Genomic DNA, 20,060 nt, shown 5'->3' on the forward strand with positions numbered 1-20,060 from the left:
TAATCAAATCATGAAAATAAAATGATGAACTAATGCACGAAATAGATGCCAAATAAATTTTTTAATTTTGAGAAATATAATACCGACATATAATAATCAACGAACATTTTTTTTCAGGACGCTGGTAGCACAATCGATGAGAACATCTCGACCATAATCATTGGAATAGTGAATTTCATATCCACCTTCGTCGCCGCGTCTGTGATCGACAAGCTGGGCAGGAAGATGCTACTGTACATAAGCGCCATACTGATGATTCTAACCCTCTTCTCCCTTGGCGGATTTTTCTACGTGAAGTCAATGGGTGTGGACGTGACGGCCTTCGGCTGGCTGCCACTGGTCAGTTTGATCGTGTATGTGATAGGTTTCTCACTGGGTTTCGGGCCTATTCCTTGGCTGATGATGGGTGAGATCCTGCCCGCCAAGATCCGTGGCTCCGCCGCGAGCATCGCGACCGCCTTCAACTGGATGTGCACCTTCATCGTAACGAAGACCTTCGAGGATGTCATAGGAGTGATCGGTGCGCACGGCACCTTCTGGATGTTCGGCATAATCGTCGTGGTGGGCTTTGTCTTCGTGATCGTCAGTGTGCCGGAGACCCGCGGCAGGTCGCTCGAGGAGATCGAAAAGAGGTTCACAGGTCCAACTAGAAGGATGAGCGCAGTCGCCAATATGAAACCGACGCCGATGTCGTGCTAGCTGCTGAACTTCCGATCGCGACTCGCGATGAAGAAACTCGTTCGAATAAAAAATAGGATTCCTTACGATGTCCTTCTAAAGGAAAGATTCCCTTACAGATATGCTTCCCTTAAAGGGAAGTTCGAAGGGAAGTTCAGGTTCGAAGGTTATACTTCTCTCTTCTGTGTAAAGAGAAGCGTCTGTTCTTTTTTCTTGGCTTTTCCTACTTTACTCTTATTTCTAAAATCTTCGGCTCCCTTTCGCGAGATATATTTGTTATAACGAAGTTAGAGCGAGAGCGATTCGGAAATAATCGATAAAAGATGGAAATCGGTCGTAGATCTGAATAGTATGTATAAATACGCGAACAAAAGTGCTTCTCATAAGATTCACATCTCTTTAAACAAGTTGAAGAGGCAATTGGGTGAAAAGTTCTATCAATTGAAAAATTTAGTGCAATAGAGATTATTAAAAGATCTATTTTAAAAAAGTTAGTTAAGATAATTCCTCGACTGTACTTTTAAACAGAATCTTACGATATAAGAAAAAACACATTGTCTTCGTTCATTCGCTTCTTCAATTAGCCTCGTGAAACTTCGGCAGATTTCGCTTTAACCATATTCCTATCCAATACGAGGATCAGACCTAACAAGTTAGTGCCAATCTTGTCGAGAACCCAAATTGCGAGGCCAATTAAGTAGCTTCGTGGAATATAAATGTGTTACGCTTTCCCACCGGGGAAATGGCAAAATATGTGACTATCAGCTGTTGACTAGGTGTGTAGTTGCAATTGTTCTTATTATTCCCGACAGTCCTACAGGGCCTACCTCAAGTTAATACTGCTCTATTAGAGTATAGCAGATAATACTGTCGTTAGAGATGTACGCGTAGGTCAACGCTAGTCGCGCGCGAGCACGCGTTTCTTTTTTTATAGCGTAATTTGCGTGGGGCTGTGGTATCGCATAGGTTCTGTGTGATACGATTAATCGTCACGTGCACCTTGAATTTGAATTAAAAGCACGCGTAACATGTGTGTATTTTTATATGTATGTATGTATATACCATATGTATATACCTATATACATACACACATTATATGCCGACCAAGAAACCGGTCTTTCGAACAGAGGCGAATTTCCCGTGCGACAATAACGTTTAATCAATCGCGTTCTCGTCACAGTAATTACGAATTGTAAATAGTCGAAGAGATTTACACGCCATAGTGATATTATCTACGTCCAAGAAAAATTGTTGTTAATTTCAGTCGTAACTAAACAATTATTTTTCTATTGCCTCTTTCTTATTTTTAGATTAAATTTAGAAAAAGATAGAGAGGAAGAATGAAAACTGAGCTATGATTGTAGTTAATCAGCATTGAAAAAATTGATCGTAAGTGGAACGATATGATTCCAGCAGCCAGTATGATCGTAATCTTCGTATTAAACTAATGATGCTTGATATCGGACGGCTGCATCAATGTGAGATGTGATTTTAAATGTACGTACGATAATTTAAGCGTTATAATACATAGCAGATATATATTTTTAAAGCGAAGAATTACGAAAAGTGGAAGCGTAGTTATAAACTCGAGATGAAGTTCTTGGCTGCTTTCCTTTTAAGAGACACAAGTATCGTTCTATCTTTGTCACTCTCTGAATGTCCAAGAAGGATAGAACGACGCTTGTGTCGATTTGTGTCATCAAATGGAAAACAGTGCTTAGGAAGTTAGTAAGAATACGTAACGCTGGAGGAAAACAGACAAATGTAATATAGTCGAGTCGCCTATGTTCGAAAGTTAGGGTAAAGCTGCGTCGAGCATCTGACGAGTGTTCTCGGTCAAGTAATTTAATAGAGAACAATTCGCTGGTAAATTATTATGAGAGATATTATATTATATAGAGGAATACATTATTTGTATATTTTACATAAATTATTGATACATATTTGTATATATTTGTTATCAACAATTTATCGCCTGAGATTGTAAAAAAGAGAATTATGTACACATTAAAAAATCTATTTTTCATAAAGGAAGATATATTTAAAAATTAAATAAATCAAAATTGATTAAGAAATTTATTTCTAGAGGATATCTATAAAAAACTGTTCGAAAAACATCAGCATTGTATTTTGCGATGTCTTTTAAGCGTTCGCATTGCCTGTATGAAATGAAATATTTAACAACTTATAGCTAATGTAAATATGTAAGTTTTATTGTTTATTCCGAATTACTGCATGTGACCGGGTGCATTCGCAATATGTTTGGCACGGTGCAAACTAAATGCATATCATAATCGACAACTGACAAATACGTTGGAAAACGTTAAAAACCAAGTATACGATTTTAGAAGTTTATCAGAGTGTGCTTGTAGTTGCGTGCGTCCGAATAGAAAGATTCCATTAGTAGAGAATCTTGTTTGATAGGTAGAAATGTAAGAACGATAAAATGTTATGCGGTTTCTCGTAGTTTCTTTTCTCTCTCACATTTCTAGGTTGCGTTCCGATATTCATAACCAATACTGAAAATCTATACGGCAAGAACGGTTTTTGCTAAAGTATTTAAAAATTTAATTAAATACAGATCTGAAAATAATTTTGTTGGGCAATTAAAATAATTATGTAAGATGCTCAAATTGGTTGACTAGAATGATAAAACTTTTTGCAAAATTACTTATAATGCTTGAAATATCTATATGTAATTATTTTAATAGCTCAACAAAATTATTTTCAGATTTTTTTCTAGATACATTTTTAGATACTTTAGTAAAATCGTTCTTTTCTAGTATACGTTATGTGCACTATAGATTTTGCAGCACTGTGGCAGTGAACATTGGAACGTTTTACAATTAATATCACACAATAGATGTCATTTGCAGCACGCGAAATCTTATTTTAACATTCGCGTAAAAGTACCGCTCGAACAAAATCCATGGCGAAGTCTCATTTTGAAATTGTGAAAATAAACGTTCGAACAAAAGACCATTCCTTTGCGATTGTGCGAAGTTCAATGTACAACTCACTTTGATATCATGTAAAGCAATAAGTGCACAATATCTTGTTTTATATGAGAGTTGAGTACGTTATTACTCTCCTTCGTAGTACAACGACCAATCATGGCATTTCTTTGTTTCTTATATTTACTGTTTATATTTGTTGCTACTGTAAGTAATACCTGCCGCTTATTCATAAACTATTTGCCAAAGCACAATGAAGATGGCGGAATATTTTTGATAATTTAATACTCATGTTAAGTTTACGAATAATTTATAAGTTATTATGTGGTATAATTTTAAGACTATCTACAGATATATATATAAAATGATAGATTTATGTAAAACTGTTACTTCAATTTTTTATCCTTCCCTTTTAATATTTTTATATAATAATATTATATTAGCAATGTTATTCAATTTTTCTATTAGACAAAGACGCGTAATTATAAAAGCAATTACCAATTAAATAAGAATAAAATTTATATATAAAAATGCCACATGATATATAGTGAAAAAATTCATAAATCAAAATAGAAAAGTTCTTGAAAAATTAAATCTAAATAAAAAGCAGTTTTTTTTAAATAAATATAATCTCATATGACTCGACCAAAAGTAAGCATTTCACAATCATTATACAATAAATAATAACATGGAGATTCTTTGTAACTCGTGTTGATGTCATACACACATTTGAATTTATAAAAAATGATATAACTTAAGTTGTTTATGAAGAGTGCATTCAGTTTCATGCATAATGCATATCGTGTATCATTTTATCCTTGTTGTTCACCAAATATTAAAGAAGGATAAAATGATACAGCATGCACACTTTGTGTGAAAAAGGACGCACTCAAAGACATTGTATCACAAATAAATAGGTAAGGCACAATAGCTCACATAGTCAAATGTATCAAAAACATATTTTGTAAAGTGTTTATCGTAAATTCTAGCGAGTTAATAATATAAATCATGATCATGTAGTAAGAATTAATTGATATTTTTTTATTAAAAAGCACAACGGCAAATTGTGTTACTTATACATAAATTTCTTATACCCAAGTTTCTACTAATGTAAATTTATCATAATCTAGATTTAACTCTTTGTCTTTCTTAAGTCTAAGAATTAGAAAAAATAAACAATAGGTTAAATCGAGATGAAAGTTAATTATACATTCATCTATATGTTCCATTATGATTAGGAAATAACAGATTCTGGTTGATTTCTAGTTGATTTCTGATGCGTCATCATATTCTGTTTACATATTATGTATGTATATTATTGGCATAAAATGCCAACAAAAATTTTGCATTATTGGGATATAACATGATAACATGCCTTTCTAACAATATATATTAACTTTAATCTCAATTTAACTTTTTTCTAATTTTTAGAATTAGAAAAAGATGAAGAGCAAAAAGTTAAACCGAGATTAAAGTAAATCTACATTGGTAGAAATGGACATAAATAACACATTTTATTGTTGTTCTGGAATAAAAAATATAAATTAATTAATTCTTACTGTATGAATGTCAGCGTGATTATATGATTGACGTAACGCAACGTTTTCCGTAACGGAGCGAAATGGATAAAATAGCGGGAAAGCGAAACCAAGGGCGAAACGGTGCAGAGTTGACAAAAACATAACCAAAACAGCTTACCCATAACTTGGACTCTGCATATGGCACAGGTGTCACACTCGACGTCCCAGCTCCACATGGCCACGGCGTTCCATTTCTTCAGAGTAAACATCTTATCGTTCTTCTGATTGTCGCCATCGATTCGGTCACCCGGGTCTTGTTCGGAATCGCCCATGGTTTGAGGTTAGAAATGCTAGCGGAACGTGAAACAACGCGAGGAGATAAACGCGATCCGATCAATCATGAATCAGTTAGATGCGCGACTCCACACTCCACACACTGTGACGTCTGTGACACACGCACAGTGACAGTGGCCAGTGACGGTAGTCGACGTAGTCGCGGCCGTCGTGCCTAATTCCCTAATTGTGCCACTTGTACCTTGCACACATGGTGGAAATACGTATTTCCACCATGCTTTGCACCGGTTACGGAACCCGGAAACTCCCGCGCATGCGCGACACTAGATGAATGCATATTCGCTAAATTCTTTGGTGTGGAATCTCACTCTATAAAAAAATAAAGCCAGTCTTGAATAAAAGTGGCTCCATTTTCAATCCTGAGTGAGATTTCACTTTTCAGAGTGTAATAATTCACTCTAAAAGTTTTAGAAGGTATGTGACTTATCTTGGCTGAGTTTAAAAATTCACTGCCGTACACTAGCGACACCAACATCAATTTTATAAAATGATGAACTACGTATCACATTGGTCGCGTTCAGCAGACTCAACTGTGTGGAGCGGATCCGTGAGCGCTCACTGCTATTGGTGTATTCTTTTAGATCATCCAATAGCAGCGAGAGCTCATTGATCCGCTCCGCAACAGTTGAGTCTGCTGAACGCGACCATTGATCCGCTCCGCAACAGTTGAGTCTGCTGAACGCGACCATTATTGACATTGCATGAAGCGTCGAAAAATTGAATTGCAAAATAAATTTATAAATGTATATTTAATGTTTTTATGTGTGAATAATTCAATAAAGTAAAGAATACAGGTAAGAAGAGCAAAACTTCTATTATATATATAATTGTTACTACTTGAAAATAAAAAAGTGAGAAAGGTTATGCACGTGCTTATATCTTGTCTCTCTCGCTCACATGTTGGTCATATTCTAATCATATTCTGTATTCAAAATCTATATTTATCTATAATAATTTTTCCTAGATTAATTGAGCTAATCAAAGAAGTTTACTTATCTTAAAAATGAAAAGGAAAAAAATGAAGCAAGGACCTCTTAAGTCATCAGAAAAAAAGACAGCAGTTAATAAAAAAAAGAAAATAAATTTGAGCAAATTAACTACGGAAGAGTTCTTTGAACAAGATTTCGAAAATGATGCAAATAGTGATATATATGATAGTGATGAAACAGATGAAAACACAGGTGATTCAAAATATTAGAATTTGTTTGATATTTTAGGTACAACTTCAACTTTATGATATTCTTTTACATAGATGAAGATACCGAACAGCTTGATAGTAATTATAGTGATAGCGATCATAGCGAAAGCAACTTGAATCCTGCAGAACATAAAAATTCATTAATGAAATTGCAAGATACCGATCCTGATTTTTACAAATATATGAAAGAAAATGATAAAAATCTTTTGGATTTTGGAGTATCAGATGACGATGATGATAATTCTTCAGTAGACTTGGACGATGGGCACATTTCTAATGAAAATCTAGAGGTATGTTTTTTATAAATATAATTTTAAGTATTTTTTTAATAATATTACTTAAATATACTTTTTAATAATATTAAATATCCAGGTTGCTAGCTACGATAGCGATCTTTCACTAGAAGAAACCAAAAGTAACTCTAAAAAAATTACTATGCAATTATTGAAAACTTGGCAACAAGAAATACAAACTGATAAGTGAGTTTTTTCTCGTTTATTTTATATTGAATTAATAACAAAGTAATAACCGTGCATTATTCTTTTTAGATCAATTAATACAATTAAATGTGTTATAGAGGCCTTTCATGCAGCTTTGAATAATGTTACAGTATCATCAGATACAATCACGCAATATAAAATAGAAGGAAGTGCAAGTTAGTTTTGTTTTATTTTATCTTAAATCATTAATTATTTTTCAAATAATTGTATATTAAATCTATCAAAAATTATGTTTAGCATTTAATGGCGTGGTACAATTATGTATAACGCATTTGCCTGATACATTTAAACGTTTTCTGAAGCTGGATGCAGAATCGCAGAAAGCATATAAATCTAGAAAATTTGAAGAAATACAAAAAATTTTGAAATTATACTTATCAGATCTGATTAAAGTATGTATAGGTAATCCTTTTTTTATCTTTGTCACGCACACAAACATATATATATATAATGTATGTTAATAAATATATCTGTTTCACAGTTATTGCAAAGTATAGCATTGTCCAATAGTGCTATTCTCACAGTGCTTCTAAAGCATCTTCGTCAAATGTTGCCTTACTTCCAATCATTCTCATCTTCAATTAAATCATTGTTAAGAATCTTATTAAAGCTGTGGTCAGCTACAGAAGAAACTGTTCGTATTACAGCCTTTTTAAATATCTTGTATATTGCAACTAGCAAAGAATTCGTACTTGAGGAATTATTAGAGGTAAGATCCATATGATATGAAAAAGAAAATATTTGCAAACATTGGCATCATTAAAGGTTTTTTGTAGACTATGTATGAGAAATACGTTCAAACTGTGAAATTTGTTTCACTCAACATATTACCAGAAATAAATTTCATGAGACAATCTTTGCTCGAGATTTATCTGCTTGACCATAATACTTCATATAGTCATGCCTTTTTACATATCAGGCAATTAGCGATTGATTTAAGAAATGCTGTAACATTAAAAAAAAAGGTAATTGTCAAATAGCAATTATATATTTTTTACAAAATTTATTAGTAATATCTAAGATTATTTTCAGAAAAATCTTCAGGCTGTATATAATTGGCAGTATATAAATTCCTTGCGCTTTTGGACAGAATTAATAACCAAGTCAAAGGATAAATCAATTTTGCGATCGTTGTTATATCCCGTAGTTCAGGTACTAAATACTTTAAACTAAATTTAAGCAATAAAAGTAATGTAATAATTCAGTAAAAAATGCTTTAATTTTTTATAGATTATTATAGGAACAATAAAAATTAATCCAACTGCGCAATATTATCCATTGCGATTCCATTGTTTAGAAATGTTAATAACCATTTCTAAAGAAACCGGAACGTTCATACCTATTTTGCCGTTTCTTCTCGAGGTATTGCTTTCAAATTTTTAACGATAATTGTAATTATAGAGACGTAGAGTATATTATCATTTTGTATCAAATTTTTCTTTTTAGATACTGGAGTCTTATAATTTTAATAAAAGGCATAAAACAATTATAATGAAACCTGTATCCCTTGTTTGCATTTTGAGAATATCGAAATCACAATTTATAGAAAATGGCTTCAAAGATAGTATTATTGAAACTATTTATCATCTTGTACTGGAACATGCGGCAAGTGAAAGTCATAAAATATATTTTCCAGAACTCTATACACCTTGTATAACACAGGTATTCTAAAAAGAAACAAAATTTTTAAAAACCAGAAGTAATTTGTATTATTAGATATATCTAAAATATTAAATCAATGTATTTTATTTTGTAGTTAAAAAAATTTTTGGAGAAATGTCATGTGGCAATTTATTACAAGAAAATGAAACTGCTTCTAAATATGATTGAAGAAAATAGAAAACACATCGAGACCGAGCGTAGTAAAGCAGTAATAGACTTAAAAAATATGGCAGAGATTACAAATTGGGAAAACAGAATGAAGACAGATGATACAACAATAGCCAAATTCTATTCTTCTTGCGTTAAACTTCATAAATCCCAAAAGCTTAAACTTCTTACGAAGAACGAAGAAGAATTCAACGTACCCGTTGGGAGAAAATCAATGAAATATAAATTAGATGAGCAGAATGCAGAAGATAGCGAAGATGAATTTAAATTTCAGGTGAAAGAAACGGGATCTGAAATAAGAGCAGAAAAACAATTGAAGAAAAAAATCAAGAAAAACAAGAAAAAAAATAGTCAACAATAATGAAAATTTGCTGAAAAAAAAAATACAAACATTAACATAAACTATGATGATTGAAATTAAAAATAAGGATAAGATCACTCTGGACTTTGGAGTTAACAATTATATGGTATATCCAATGTACGTTGTATGCTGTCTGGGAATATATGTATTTTTATATCTAAATATGAATTTTAGAGTTATTATCTTTACATTTAATATAAATACATCCCTTCTATAGTAATTTACTTATATGTGTATAATAATTCTGATTATTATACAGATGTCACGCGTATATGTTGCACGAGGTATGACCAGATCTCTCGATAAAAATTTTTTTATTCAATATCTTTTATGTATAAGCCTGTTGAAGAAAGAAATACTTCATGTGTGTAACGTGTATATTTTTAAAAATTATAATTTTAATAAAACTATAAATTTTATATACAATGAATGTTGTAATGTATATAATAATAAGAATATAAAAGATAATTTTATATGAAAAAAATACGAAAGATACGTAGGATGCAAAACATTTATTTAAGACTTTGATTTCAAATTAGATCAATTCTGTACATACACAATAGCTACAATTATATCTTCAGACTGTGTTATAAATTTACAATCAATTTTTTTAATATACAGGCATATCACTGACAAGTACGTAATAGACGTAATGATGATAAACTATGAAAATTCTTAAATTAATTCAACGTTCGTTTTTTTTATAGCATTCCATTACATTTGTTTCGTTTCTAAACATAATAAACATATCGTTTTTATAAAAATATATCTTTAATGACACAAAAAGCAAACGCACAATTTTCGCTCTAATCGTTTTACCTACTTTACAAGAAGACGTTGTTGCATGCTCTATTTTTTTTTAGTTTAGCAAGTTTCAATTTGCATGATGATACAAACAGAATATGGGACATAACTCATTATACAATATTGTGATATAATTCATATCCGTATTGGAACAGATAAATGTATATGTGTATATATATATATATGTGATTAGCATACAGACTACTCGCGTTGACAATAAAATTTTTGTCGCTATACAAATTGAATAGATTTTAATTCATATCATTTTATGCTGTGCTACGATGAATTTTTTGGTACAACTAGTGCATTAGCAACAGCAATATAACATTGAAACAATGTCTGTTTTGTAACAATTGATGTTGAGATAAAAATGAAAAAAAACTGCAAATATAATATATAAGTTATTGTGACGAATATGAATGACGGTGATAAAGAAAAGAAAAAAAGAAACAAACTAAGCTTTATTAATATTATATGAACGAGTAAGAAGGGCATATTGCTTTATTAATATATGCATATATTCTCATAAAATATATACATATTTTTAATAGCCCTTAAGAAAAAATAGTATACTCATTAATAATCGCCTAATGTCTTCTAACATATAAATTGACAGGGCGAAGTTTAAGCATTTAAAATAAAATAAAGATTATATTCTAAAACGCATGTTTTTTTCCTTTAATCATAAAATTATTTAAAAATTCATAGTATTTGAAACAATTCATAAATACACTGCACCTACAATTAAGTTTACCCTAAAGAAGTGCGAGCCCATAGTTACATAGTAAAAAGAATGTAATGTAACCTTTTTGGGCTTCTCAGACATGCATCTTTGTTTACAGATCAATGGGATCAATTATGTATCCTCTTAGAGTTTCAGCATTGCGTAAAAACGTAGACTTTATTTCTCTTTGTCAGCTCGGTAATAATGAGAAAGGCTAATATTAATGAGGAGACTAATTAGCAAAATTTTGAATTATATATATATTAATAAATCATTTGTAAGCATTAATAGGCGAGTATTCGTTTGGTTCGTCTTTTGTTCAATTCATTCAATTCATCTAATTAATAATCATCAGAACTGTATTTATGATGTTATCTAATAGTTAGAAATAGGAAAATCATGTAACATGTTTGTTATGTATTATTTAAATCGTACAAGCTAATCGCACTGATATAACGTGTGTTTATATATGATAACGTAATAAACTTATATAAATGTAACCGACTGAAATGCTGCAGTATCTTAAGTTAACTTTTACTGGTCTAACTAATGATAGTAAAGCGAATTACGTTAAAAAAAACTGGCGCGAAAAATATTTGTAACTAAATTTGAATTATACTTTTACAAAACGGCGTGCGACGCTTTCATGGTTTTAATAACTTCTTCATAAAATGTTTATGCAACTCAAAAATACTACTCGAGTTGATAATCATTATTACACTTGTTAAGACTACAAACTAGTAACAAGAAACTGTAACTTTGAAAATCGTTTTTGCAAAATATTATTATTACGCCATGAGACATGTCAGAAACTGAAATATTTCTGTATTTGATTACAAAATGCATTTATCATTCTCACGTATCGTAATATCAGTCTATATACAAGTTAGAAGTACATAAACAAAGTTGTAGTTAAACTGCGATAAAAAGTAATCATTTCATTTAGTACTCTCTAAAGGCCATGTCATCTCATACAACACTTTAGATTATCTTTAAAAATTCTTACGGTACTGCAAACACACATTGCAATTACAGAATCTCCTTTCTTTCTCTCTTCCTTTCATTATGCAATCACAAGATTGTGTGTGTCTGACTTACAACAACTATTTTATATCAAAAAGATAAGAAAAGAAAGAGACCACACTTCCTAAATTGATGAATCTATAATTGTGTTTAAAACTAGATCATGTTGTCACATGCTTCTGATGTTCGAACTAATAGAAATTTAATTTTAGTACTTAATGTATAATACAAACGTTATAAAAAGACTACTACAATTCTGCTGCTGATAACTACCTTATGCAATTGTTTACTCTCATCTCTGTTATTACATCTTAACAGTGCAGTGTAAATGATTATCTGTTTTTATTTCCAAAATATAAGTCATCTGTACACTGATAGCAAATTCTTTTCTTTTTCTAGTGCTATTGATTTCATTTACAACAATATGTAATGTATGTATATTAACATAGATATCTGTTTTTCATATAAACAAAAGAGAAAACTTACACATCCCATCTTATTTTCCATAAATGTCATTGTGTATAATATTCATATGCATACATAATTGCAAACTATACATAAAACCAAACTTTAAAAGATACATTTAACAGCATAAATTAAAAAGCTAATGTAAACGCAATTATCCTACATGTATAATAAAAGATGTTATTGAAAAAAATTCATTTTACGAAGAAATAGAGAAAAATGCTTTCTTAATACACGTAAAATATCACTATATTTCTATATAGGATATAAAATCCTTATATAAAAAGATTGATACGTTATGTAGCCAAAATAATTTAAATTTCAATTAGTCTACTTTTAAACAAATTAAAATTAAAATACATAAATTAAAAGAAATACGAAATATAGCAAATAAGAAAACAGGATGTGCAGTTTGATACATGGTAAGGCATTCGAAATTATCATTTTCACTTACTTCATTATATACAATATATTTTATAAAGGAAATAGATCAATATTTTTAATTGTTACAAATGAAATGCATTATGATAACTTCAAGTGTCTTACGATGAAAGTTAGATACCAATTTTACATAAAGTAGAAATCCAAGTTTACTAAATTTTTAAAAAGCCATTAAAAGGATTATTGGCATGCAATTTCTATTACTTTATCTAATGCTGTTTCTTCTGATATTGTAATTCGTCATATTAGCAATTATGAGTTTAAACTGATTATTGTTTACAAAATATACAATGAAAAATGATATTATATAAGAAACGTCATTGTGCATCAGAATTTTTTCAATATTTCTATTTATATATAATATATATATATAAATTTTATTCTTTTTTTCTTTAATATTTCGCATCAGATACTTAATCTACTTTGTAAAATCATGGCATCTATTTAGAAATATTATCATACACAATGGATGTTTCAATAACATTAGTAATTATATTAAAATATTTGTCTGTATGTATCATTCTTTTTTTTTAGCATAATTTATTTTTTGCACGTTAAAAAAGACGAACCTTAAAAAAAAACTCAAGTGTAATTTGTCAACGTTAGACTATCGTAAAGGATTGGCATCAGTCAACAAGCACGCTAGCGCTGTATACCTTTCTAGTTTTAAACTGGAAATCCGATTCAGATGTTTCTTGAGCGTATTTGTAGTAATTGGTTGACAAGGTGCAACACAGGGTGGCGAGTCACCAATCAATTCAACTATCGTCACTACAAAAGTTGACCATTCAGAAGGCAAGGAGTCATCTGTGTCACACAATTGTTCAACTTGCTCAAGCATCGCTGCTATTGCAGACACACCAAACTGAAAGAACAATAATAAATAAAATTATTGCGTTTTATGTATATATACAGTATGCGCCAAAAAAATGCGACTCACATCTAACACTTCAGTTGTCGATTTAGTTAAATAAAGTGAGTAGACGGAGGCAAATTTGATTATAACACAAGTATTTTGTCCTACCAAATATTTATTCGATATGATTTCCTTTAATTGCATCACTGCGTTACTGTGTCACACTCAGCAAACATAATAGTGATTAAAAGAGTCGCATTTTTTTGGCACATACTGTACTTCTTATATATATATAAAACTAACCTTATTCAGAAGAGCAAAAGTTAAGCTATTATTTTTAACAGGATGATTAGTAGCAGAGTCGGATAATGCTCTTGCTAATCGCAATATAGTATCAAAATCTTTCACAGCATCAAGCCATCTTCGAAATTCGGAATAAAAATCTGTTAATATATGACAATCTCTACGGCCTATCACGGCTAATCCTTTAAATATCGCAGTCCACAATTCTCTCAACTGCTTACTATATTCTGTCACATTCAGGTGAGGTAAAAAACGCAGTAGTAACGTCTATTAACATATAAATATAATATAAGGTACTGAAAATAATAAAATTTTAAGTCTCATCTCTTATCCTTTAAATTACCTTTCCTTTTCGAATACTTAGCATACTAGCTAATTTATCATCTTGTATTAACTGTTGCATACATGTTAAAATCATGTTTATCAATTCCGGTTCAGTTTTAGTCGTATTTACTTCAGATTCCCCTTCCTGTTGCTGTTGAGATTCCGGAATTAAAGCGAGCGGATTACTCAGATCTTCAAGCTTGAATTGAAGTGTAAACAGCTATAAAGAATAACATTAATAAAGAATACATCATTGAATTATTTATTTTATTAATTATATTAGAATACGACAGTACTCTCTCAATTTCAAGAAGTAATTGTCGTGTTTTTTTAGTGTCCTTCTGTTGAGACTGAGGAGTAGATTGAGAGTCGTTATTTGATACGACATCCATATCGATAAGTTTACGAGGTGCTGTCACACTACTGCAATGAAGTTTGCCTAATGAATTCTCAAATTGAGCCGGCGTATATGCTGATCTTGAAGCGGCTTGAGGTGTTGGTTCCCAATCTCTAAAAGTCAAGCGAAAAAATTAAGGATATTAATAAATAACATGTAAATAAATAATTTTTAAGAAATAAATAACTAATCTGTATATAGAATAAATAAATATTTGATATTTCCAGTTGTCTCATTGGTCGTTATAAACTGTTCTCTTAAATCATTAAATTCTATGATTATAATAAAAAAAAGTAACGTTATCGCATATTTAGTAGAAAACATATTTTGCAGTGTTATATCACAAAAATATAAATCCTCACGCGTTAAAATATAGGAATGTAAAATACAAATATAAATTATTCTAGAAAATATATAAGCTTTGTAGAAATAAAAAACATACCTATGATCCCTGTGATATCCATTATTATTATGGTGCTTCTTATCTTTTTGTTCTTGATTTGCATGTTGTTTATTCCGTTTATCACAGAATACGACATAATAGTGATCATCAACATACGGTTGAATTGTGTTAAGTTGTAATAATTGAATATTAATTAACCATTGCTTCTCATGAGCTTTTATAGCAAGTTTTCCTGAGTGTTCGTATTCTCCCGAAGCATTACCGTTAATGTTGTGAGAATAATTTTGATGATAATAAGGTCTTTGATTATTTCTGTCATGATTACGATGAGGATATTGATTATTTTTAAAAAATGGTTGATGTCCAGCTTGTTGTTCATTATGATAGTAAGGTCTGTTCTGGTTTCTCTGATTTCCTAAATGTGAATAAGAATGTTGGTGTTGCTGATGATTGGTTTGGTTGTTAGGAAATGCAGGCATCATGTGATCTGGTCGAAGGAACTGTGGGCCTCCTAAATTAGGATGTAGTTGCTGAAACGTAATATAAAAAATGCATTAAAAAATATTTTATTGTAATAATCATAATATATAATCTGTAAAAGAAACTTACAGGAGGAAAACCATAAGAGCCGTGAAGAGCTTGTCTTGGAACTGGTTGTGGCATTAAATGTGACATTAAATGTGGTGGAGAAGGATAACGTAACACAGTACCAGCTTGATCTAATGAATAGAAGGATATTCAATGTCAGAAAATATTCCAGGAGTTAATTTAAAAATTTAGTCGTTCTTTTTAATTATAATGAATTATAATATTTTGTATTAAAGCATAATTATAGCCAACTATATTTCATTTTAATTATAATAAATAAAATTAGATATATAAGTGGAAATATAAAATACATAATTTTGATAATTGAGCAACATATTTCAAGCTAGGTATACACTTATCGAACGAATAGCAAACGTGAGTGTTTGGAAATTTATGTTTGTGTTTGTAAGCAACTTATTCCTTTTCTTGATTACATCAAATATTAGCATTCGATCAAATTTGGTGTTCGCTGCACATATCAATTGTGCGGTATTTATGTAACAAGTAACAACAACAAATTTTCGCGTTCGCTATTCGTTCGCTAAGTATATACCCAGCTTAAAATAAAGTAACTTAAAAAAAAGTTCTGAAATTTATATTCATCGAATACTTAACATATAATTTGCAAATATATATTGTACAAATCTGCATACATTTTAATACAATACTTATAAATAATATTATACTTACTAATTAAGCCTAATATTCTAGGATGTTGCATCAACTGAGGATGTGGTGCTCTTATATTGGGTAAAACTATTGGATGTGCTCCAGGTAGACCCAATCCTGGTGGAAAACGTGGTGGAGGTAGGCCATTAACTTGAAGTTTCTCGTTCAAAGAGAGGGCCTCAAAAAGAAGTGAACCCTCAGATTTCTTCTGTTGTTGTTGCGTTTGTGGTTTGCTGAGACCTGGTGGCGGCCTATTTGCAATAAGCCCTCTTTCCAACTCTTCCACCGTACAAGCATTTGGTAAAGATAATCGTGGCTGAGCTTTTGGAAGAGATAAATTCAAAGGACTACCCCAAACACCAGGTCGGGGAACTATCCCTTCCTTATCCAATACCAAATGTGATAAATTATCTTCGATATTTATGTTAGAAATAGACTGTAAAAAATATAAAGCATATATAAAGTTCAAGATTTAATACATGGAATTATTGATTTGTTTAAAAATTTAAATATAATAATAAAAAGACAAATAAAAAGCACGCTTTTAATGAAATATGTTATAAGATTATTTACAAGTTATATTTATATAAAGATTTATGAAATCAATCATATCATTACTGAATAATGAATTTCTTTTCAAAGTTCAAAATAAACAAAAATATCTAGCAAGATATTTATGTATGTTACGTTGAAAGATTATTTTCATCGATTGTCTTCTTTGAACTAGTCACAGATAATTGTTGGATAAAACATTTGATTAGTTTTATCGCGTCAACATTACCTACATTTTAATTTAAAAATTCAAATGGCACAATATAATTAATTTCAATACAAGTTTAAAATAGAGAGCATTCAAGAGACATTTATTAATATTATTAAAATATTTTCATTAATTTATTGCAGATATATGTGTGTGTGTGTGTATATATATACAGTCAACAGAAAATTAAAGCATCATCTATTTTACCCCCCAAAATAGGCAAATTTCAAGATAGTATAACTTGAAATTTCAATTTGACTGACATTTTACGGAATTATACGGATACAAATGGAAATCCGTCAAATCTAAAAATTTTGAACGAACTTTACAAAGTTCCATGGTCTGAATTAAAAATAGTAAACAAATTCTGTTTACAGCTTTCGAAAGAGTGAATCTTTACCTCTAATTTGCTTTTTTATGAAGCTTTGTACGATTTTTTTTTGCCGAGTTATTCAACATTGAAGTAAAAGGGATCATTTTTGCTTCAATGTTGAATAACTCCGTGAAAAAAGATCATACAACGCTTAATAAAAAACCAAATTAAAGATTCACGCTTTTGAAAGACGTAAACCAAATTTTTATGTGATTTTTAATTCACACCATGGAGCTTTGTAAACTTTTAAAGGATCATCAAATTTTTACTAAAAAGATTATCGATATTTGAACTATGGTAACGTTGTGAAAAAAATTCGTAAAATAATCTCCGTGGGCTCTCTCTCTCTCTCTCTCTTCTCTCTCTTATTTTTAAGGGAAAAGACTCTACTTTTAATTTTCAAAATTGATTTTCCTCCAAGATACTTTTACACTAGAAAATTAAATTGAAAATTCAACAAGGATTTAAACCTCGAAAATTTTGCAAAGTCAAACGATTCTATGGAGATGCGAAAAAATTTTTTACGGCTCAAATTAGCATGAATTAAAGATCGCTCTTCAAACTAGCTCATTGAAAAATGATTTTCAATTTTTTGCCGTTTTATTGCATTTTGAAAAACTTTTTATGAATGTGCCGCCGGCATTAGCAAAGTACACCAATTAATTTTCTAGTGTAAAAGCATCTTGAAGGAAAATCAATTTATTCAACATTGAAGCAAAAACGATCCCTTTTACTTCAATGTTGAATAACTCGGCAAAAAAAATTGTACAAAGCTTTATAAAAAAGCAAATTAAAGGTAAAGATTCACTCTTTCGAAAGCTGTAAATAGAATTTATTTACTATTTTTAATTCAGACATGGAATTTTGTAAAGTTCGTTCAAAATTTTTAGATTTGACGGATTTCCATTTGTACCCGTAAATTGAAATTTCAAGTTATACTATCTTGAAATTTGCCTATTTTGGGGGGTAAAATAGATGATACTTTAATTTTGCTGTTGAGTGTATATATTCTTTTATTTGCAAAAACAATTGCTGAATTGTTTCTATGGAACTTAAAATAACAGCTCGAAATAATATTTTAAATGTAACATTCCAATAACAATTATAGCATAACAATAATGATGATACTTTTATGACAAATTCTTATGATGTATAAATAATTTATATTTGCTTCTCTAATAATTTATCAAAATAAATCTAACTTGTGACAGCTAAACACTTATGATTTCATATCATCAAACTTTAACAATTTGTAAAATGTAAGTAAAGGAAATAGTATCTTGTATGATGATTATGATATAAAAAGTTGAACGTCTGATCTCTGTACAAAAACCTAGGGGTTCAAATCCACTTATAATATATATATATATATATATCAGATTTCATTTGATCTTCACTTCTCGAAAGGCAATAGTAAATTACTGAAAGTAACTTTGGAATAAGCGTAATAACCTCTTCTAATAGATCATTTGGAACTGGCGTTAAACACACACATACACAATCTGCAATAAGCCATTACTTATGCTTTAAGTCTTAAGCCATAAAAAATTAATTGATCAGTCATAGTTGAATATCAAAAAAATAATCGACTATGATTGGTCAATTTGTTAAGATTTAAAGCTTAGGTATATATATATATATATATAAATGGCTTATAGTCTATATATTTGCAGAAGAGCCCACTAGGTCTCTAACAAAAGCTATAAAGATCTTGAATGGCAGCATACCTTTTTATTTGATGCACTCTGATTATGAAGGCGATTTGATTCAGTAATTTCGGCAAGTTTCTCATGATCTTCTTCCCAATCACCAATAGCAGCATCGGGACCAAATGTTTCATCATTCAGCGCATCATACTCCTCTTCAAGTTCATCTTCTTCCAATGGACATTCCAGACCATCTTCTAGATTGTTCTCCTAATTATATCAAGCGAATAATAATTATTACTGAAACGTGGAAGAGTATCAAACGTAACATAACATAAATTAGATAAGAAAAAAATCAGCAAGGATTTTTGAGAAATAAAGACTTGTAAAAAGTGATTACAAAAGTCATAGCCACGTTTTGCAGCGACGATATTTCTTATGCAACATCAGACTCAAATTGATGAAACTTTAATTAAGATGGTACGCGCAAATTTGTCAACAAATTCGACCGGGATCCGCGATGCTCGATGTTAGTGACCCTTATGACGAAAACAAATGAGGTTAGACGACGTAATATAACCCTGTGGAGGAACGATTTTATCATTTTTTAGAGGAAGAGGGGGCGCGCTATGGACAATATGCAATCGAAGGCAAGCAAATACGCGAAATGCATTGCTTCAGATCAAGGCTACCAAGTGTCGGCGGAAAAACAAAACTTGCTCTCGCAAGTACGGATGTGCCGCGACGCGACTGTTTATCGGGAAAGATTCACGATCGCGTGTCCTGTTGGAATTGTCGCACAAAAACGGGCCGAGCCGCGCGCGATCGAACGATACGTTTCCGTACTTACTCCGAGCGTGGTATCGAAACCGAAAAAAGTGTCTGCCAT

At 30.7% G+C, this 20,060-nt stretch overlaps 4 protein-coding genes across 6 annotated transcripts in view; 2 read left to right on the plus strand and 2 right to left on the minus strand.

The window, feature by feature from the left end:
• Positions 1-2,708, plus strand: part of LOC108725933 (Trehalose transporter 1-1) — a 30,289-nt gene extending 27,581 nt beyond the window's left edge. For all 3 annotated transcript variants that reach the window (XM_018453250.1, XM_018453251.1, XM_018453252.1), the window contains one exon: positions 118-2,708. In XM_018453250.1, the coding sequence (XP_018308752.1) occupies positions 118-699 (582 nt within the window). In that variant the 3' untranslated portion in view covers positions 700-2,708. The remainder of the gene's footprint in view (positions 1-117) is intronic.
• The window catches only part of LOC108725934 (Regulator of cullins 2), a 52,913-nt gene extending 47,222 nt beyond the window's left edge, over positions 1-5,691 (minus strand). The window contains exon 1 of the mRNA XM_018453253.1: positions 5,331-5,691. Coding sequence (XP_018308755.1) covers positions 5,331-5,484 — 154 coding nt within the window. The 5' untranslated portion in view covers positions 5,485-5,691. The remainder of the gene's footprint in view (positions 1-5,330) is intronic.
• A 481-nt stretch (positions 5,692-6,172) lies between these two features.
• Positions 6,173-10,039, plus strand: LOC108725927 (nucleolar complex protein 2 homolog). The gene is made up of 13 exons (XM_018453242.1): positions 6,173-6,300; positions 6,471-6,687; positions 6,759-6,994; positions 7,077-7,183; positions 7,253-7,359; positions 7,442-7,596; positions 7,686-7,913; positions 7,981-8,169; positions 8,237-8,356; positions 8,435-8,566; positions 8,651-8,866; positions 8,961-9,384; positions 10,017-10,039. Exons 2-13 carry the CDS (start codon positions 6,510-6,512, stop codon positions 10,037-10,039), a joined length of 2,115 nt encoding a protein of 704 aa, XP_018308744.1. The 5' UTR covers positions 6,173-6,300; positions 6,471-6,509.
• A 3,343-nt stretch (positions 10,040-13,382) lies between these two features.
• Positions 13,383-20,060, minus strand: Patr-1 (Protein associated with topo II related - 1). Its single transcript, XM_018453259.1, has 9 exons — positions 20,022-20,060; positions 19,253-19,441; positions 16,414-16,828; positions 15,745-15,854; positions 15,175-15,665; positions 14,632-14,845; positions 14,355-14,555; positions 14,012-14,278; positions 13,383-13,717 (listed from the first exon to the last, which is right to left on the minus strand). Exons 1-9 carry the CDS (start codon positions 20,058-20,060, stop codon positions 13,460-13,462), a joined length of 2,184 nt encoding a protein of 727 aa, XP_018308761.1. The 3' UTR covers positions 13,383-13,459.

Source organism: Mycetomoellerius zeteki, unplaced genomic scaffold (assembly GCF_001594055.1).
Source record: "Mycetomoellerius zeteki isolate Tzet28-1 unplaced genomic scaffold, Tzet1.0 scaffold369, whole genome shotgun sequence".
Taxonomy (NCBI): Eukaryota; Metazoa; Arthropoda; class Insecta; order Hymenoptera; family Formicidae; genus Mycetomoellerius; species Mycetomoellerius zeteki.

Bases quoted from the DNA above. Each gene is read 5' to 3' on its own strand.
- LOC108725927 (XM_018453242.1), top strand. From the start codon at position 6,510: ATGAAAAGGAAAAAAATGAAGCAAGGACCTCTTAAGTCATCAGAAAAA. The intron at 7,184-7,252 runs GTGAGTTTTTTC...TATTCTTTTTAG, and splicing joins CAAGAAATACAAACTGATAA to ATCAATTAATACAATTAAAT. The intron at 8,357-8,434 runs GTACTAAATACT...AATTTTTTATAG, and splicing joins TGTTATATCCCGTAGTTCAG to ATTATTATAGGAACAATAAA.
- Patr-1 (XM_018453259.1), bottom strand. From the start codon at position 20,060: ATGGCAGACACTTTTTTCGGTTTCGATACCACGCTCGGA. The intron at 16,829-19,252 runs GTATGCTGCCAT...TATTTTTTACAG, and splicing joins AGAGTGCATCAAATAAAAAG to TCTATTTCTAACATAAATAT. The intron at 14,556-14,631 runs GTACTGTCGTAT...TATTCTTTATAG, and splicing joins TACTTCTTGAAATTGAGAGA to CTGTTTACACTTCAATTCAA.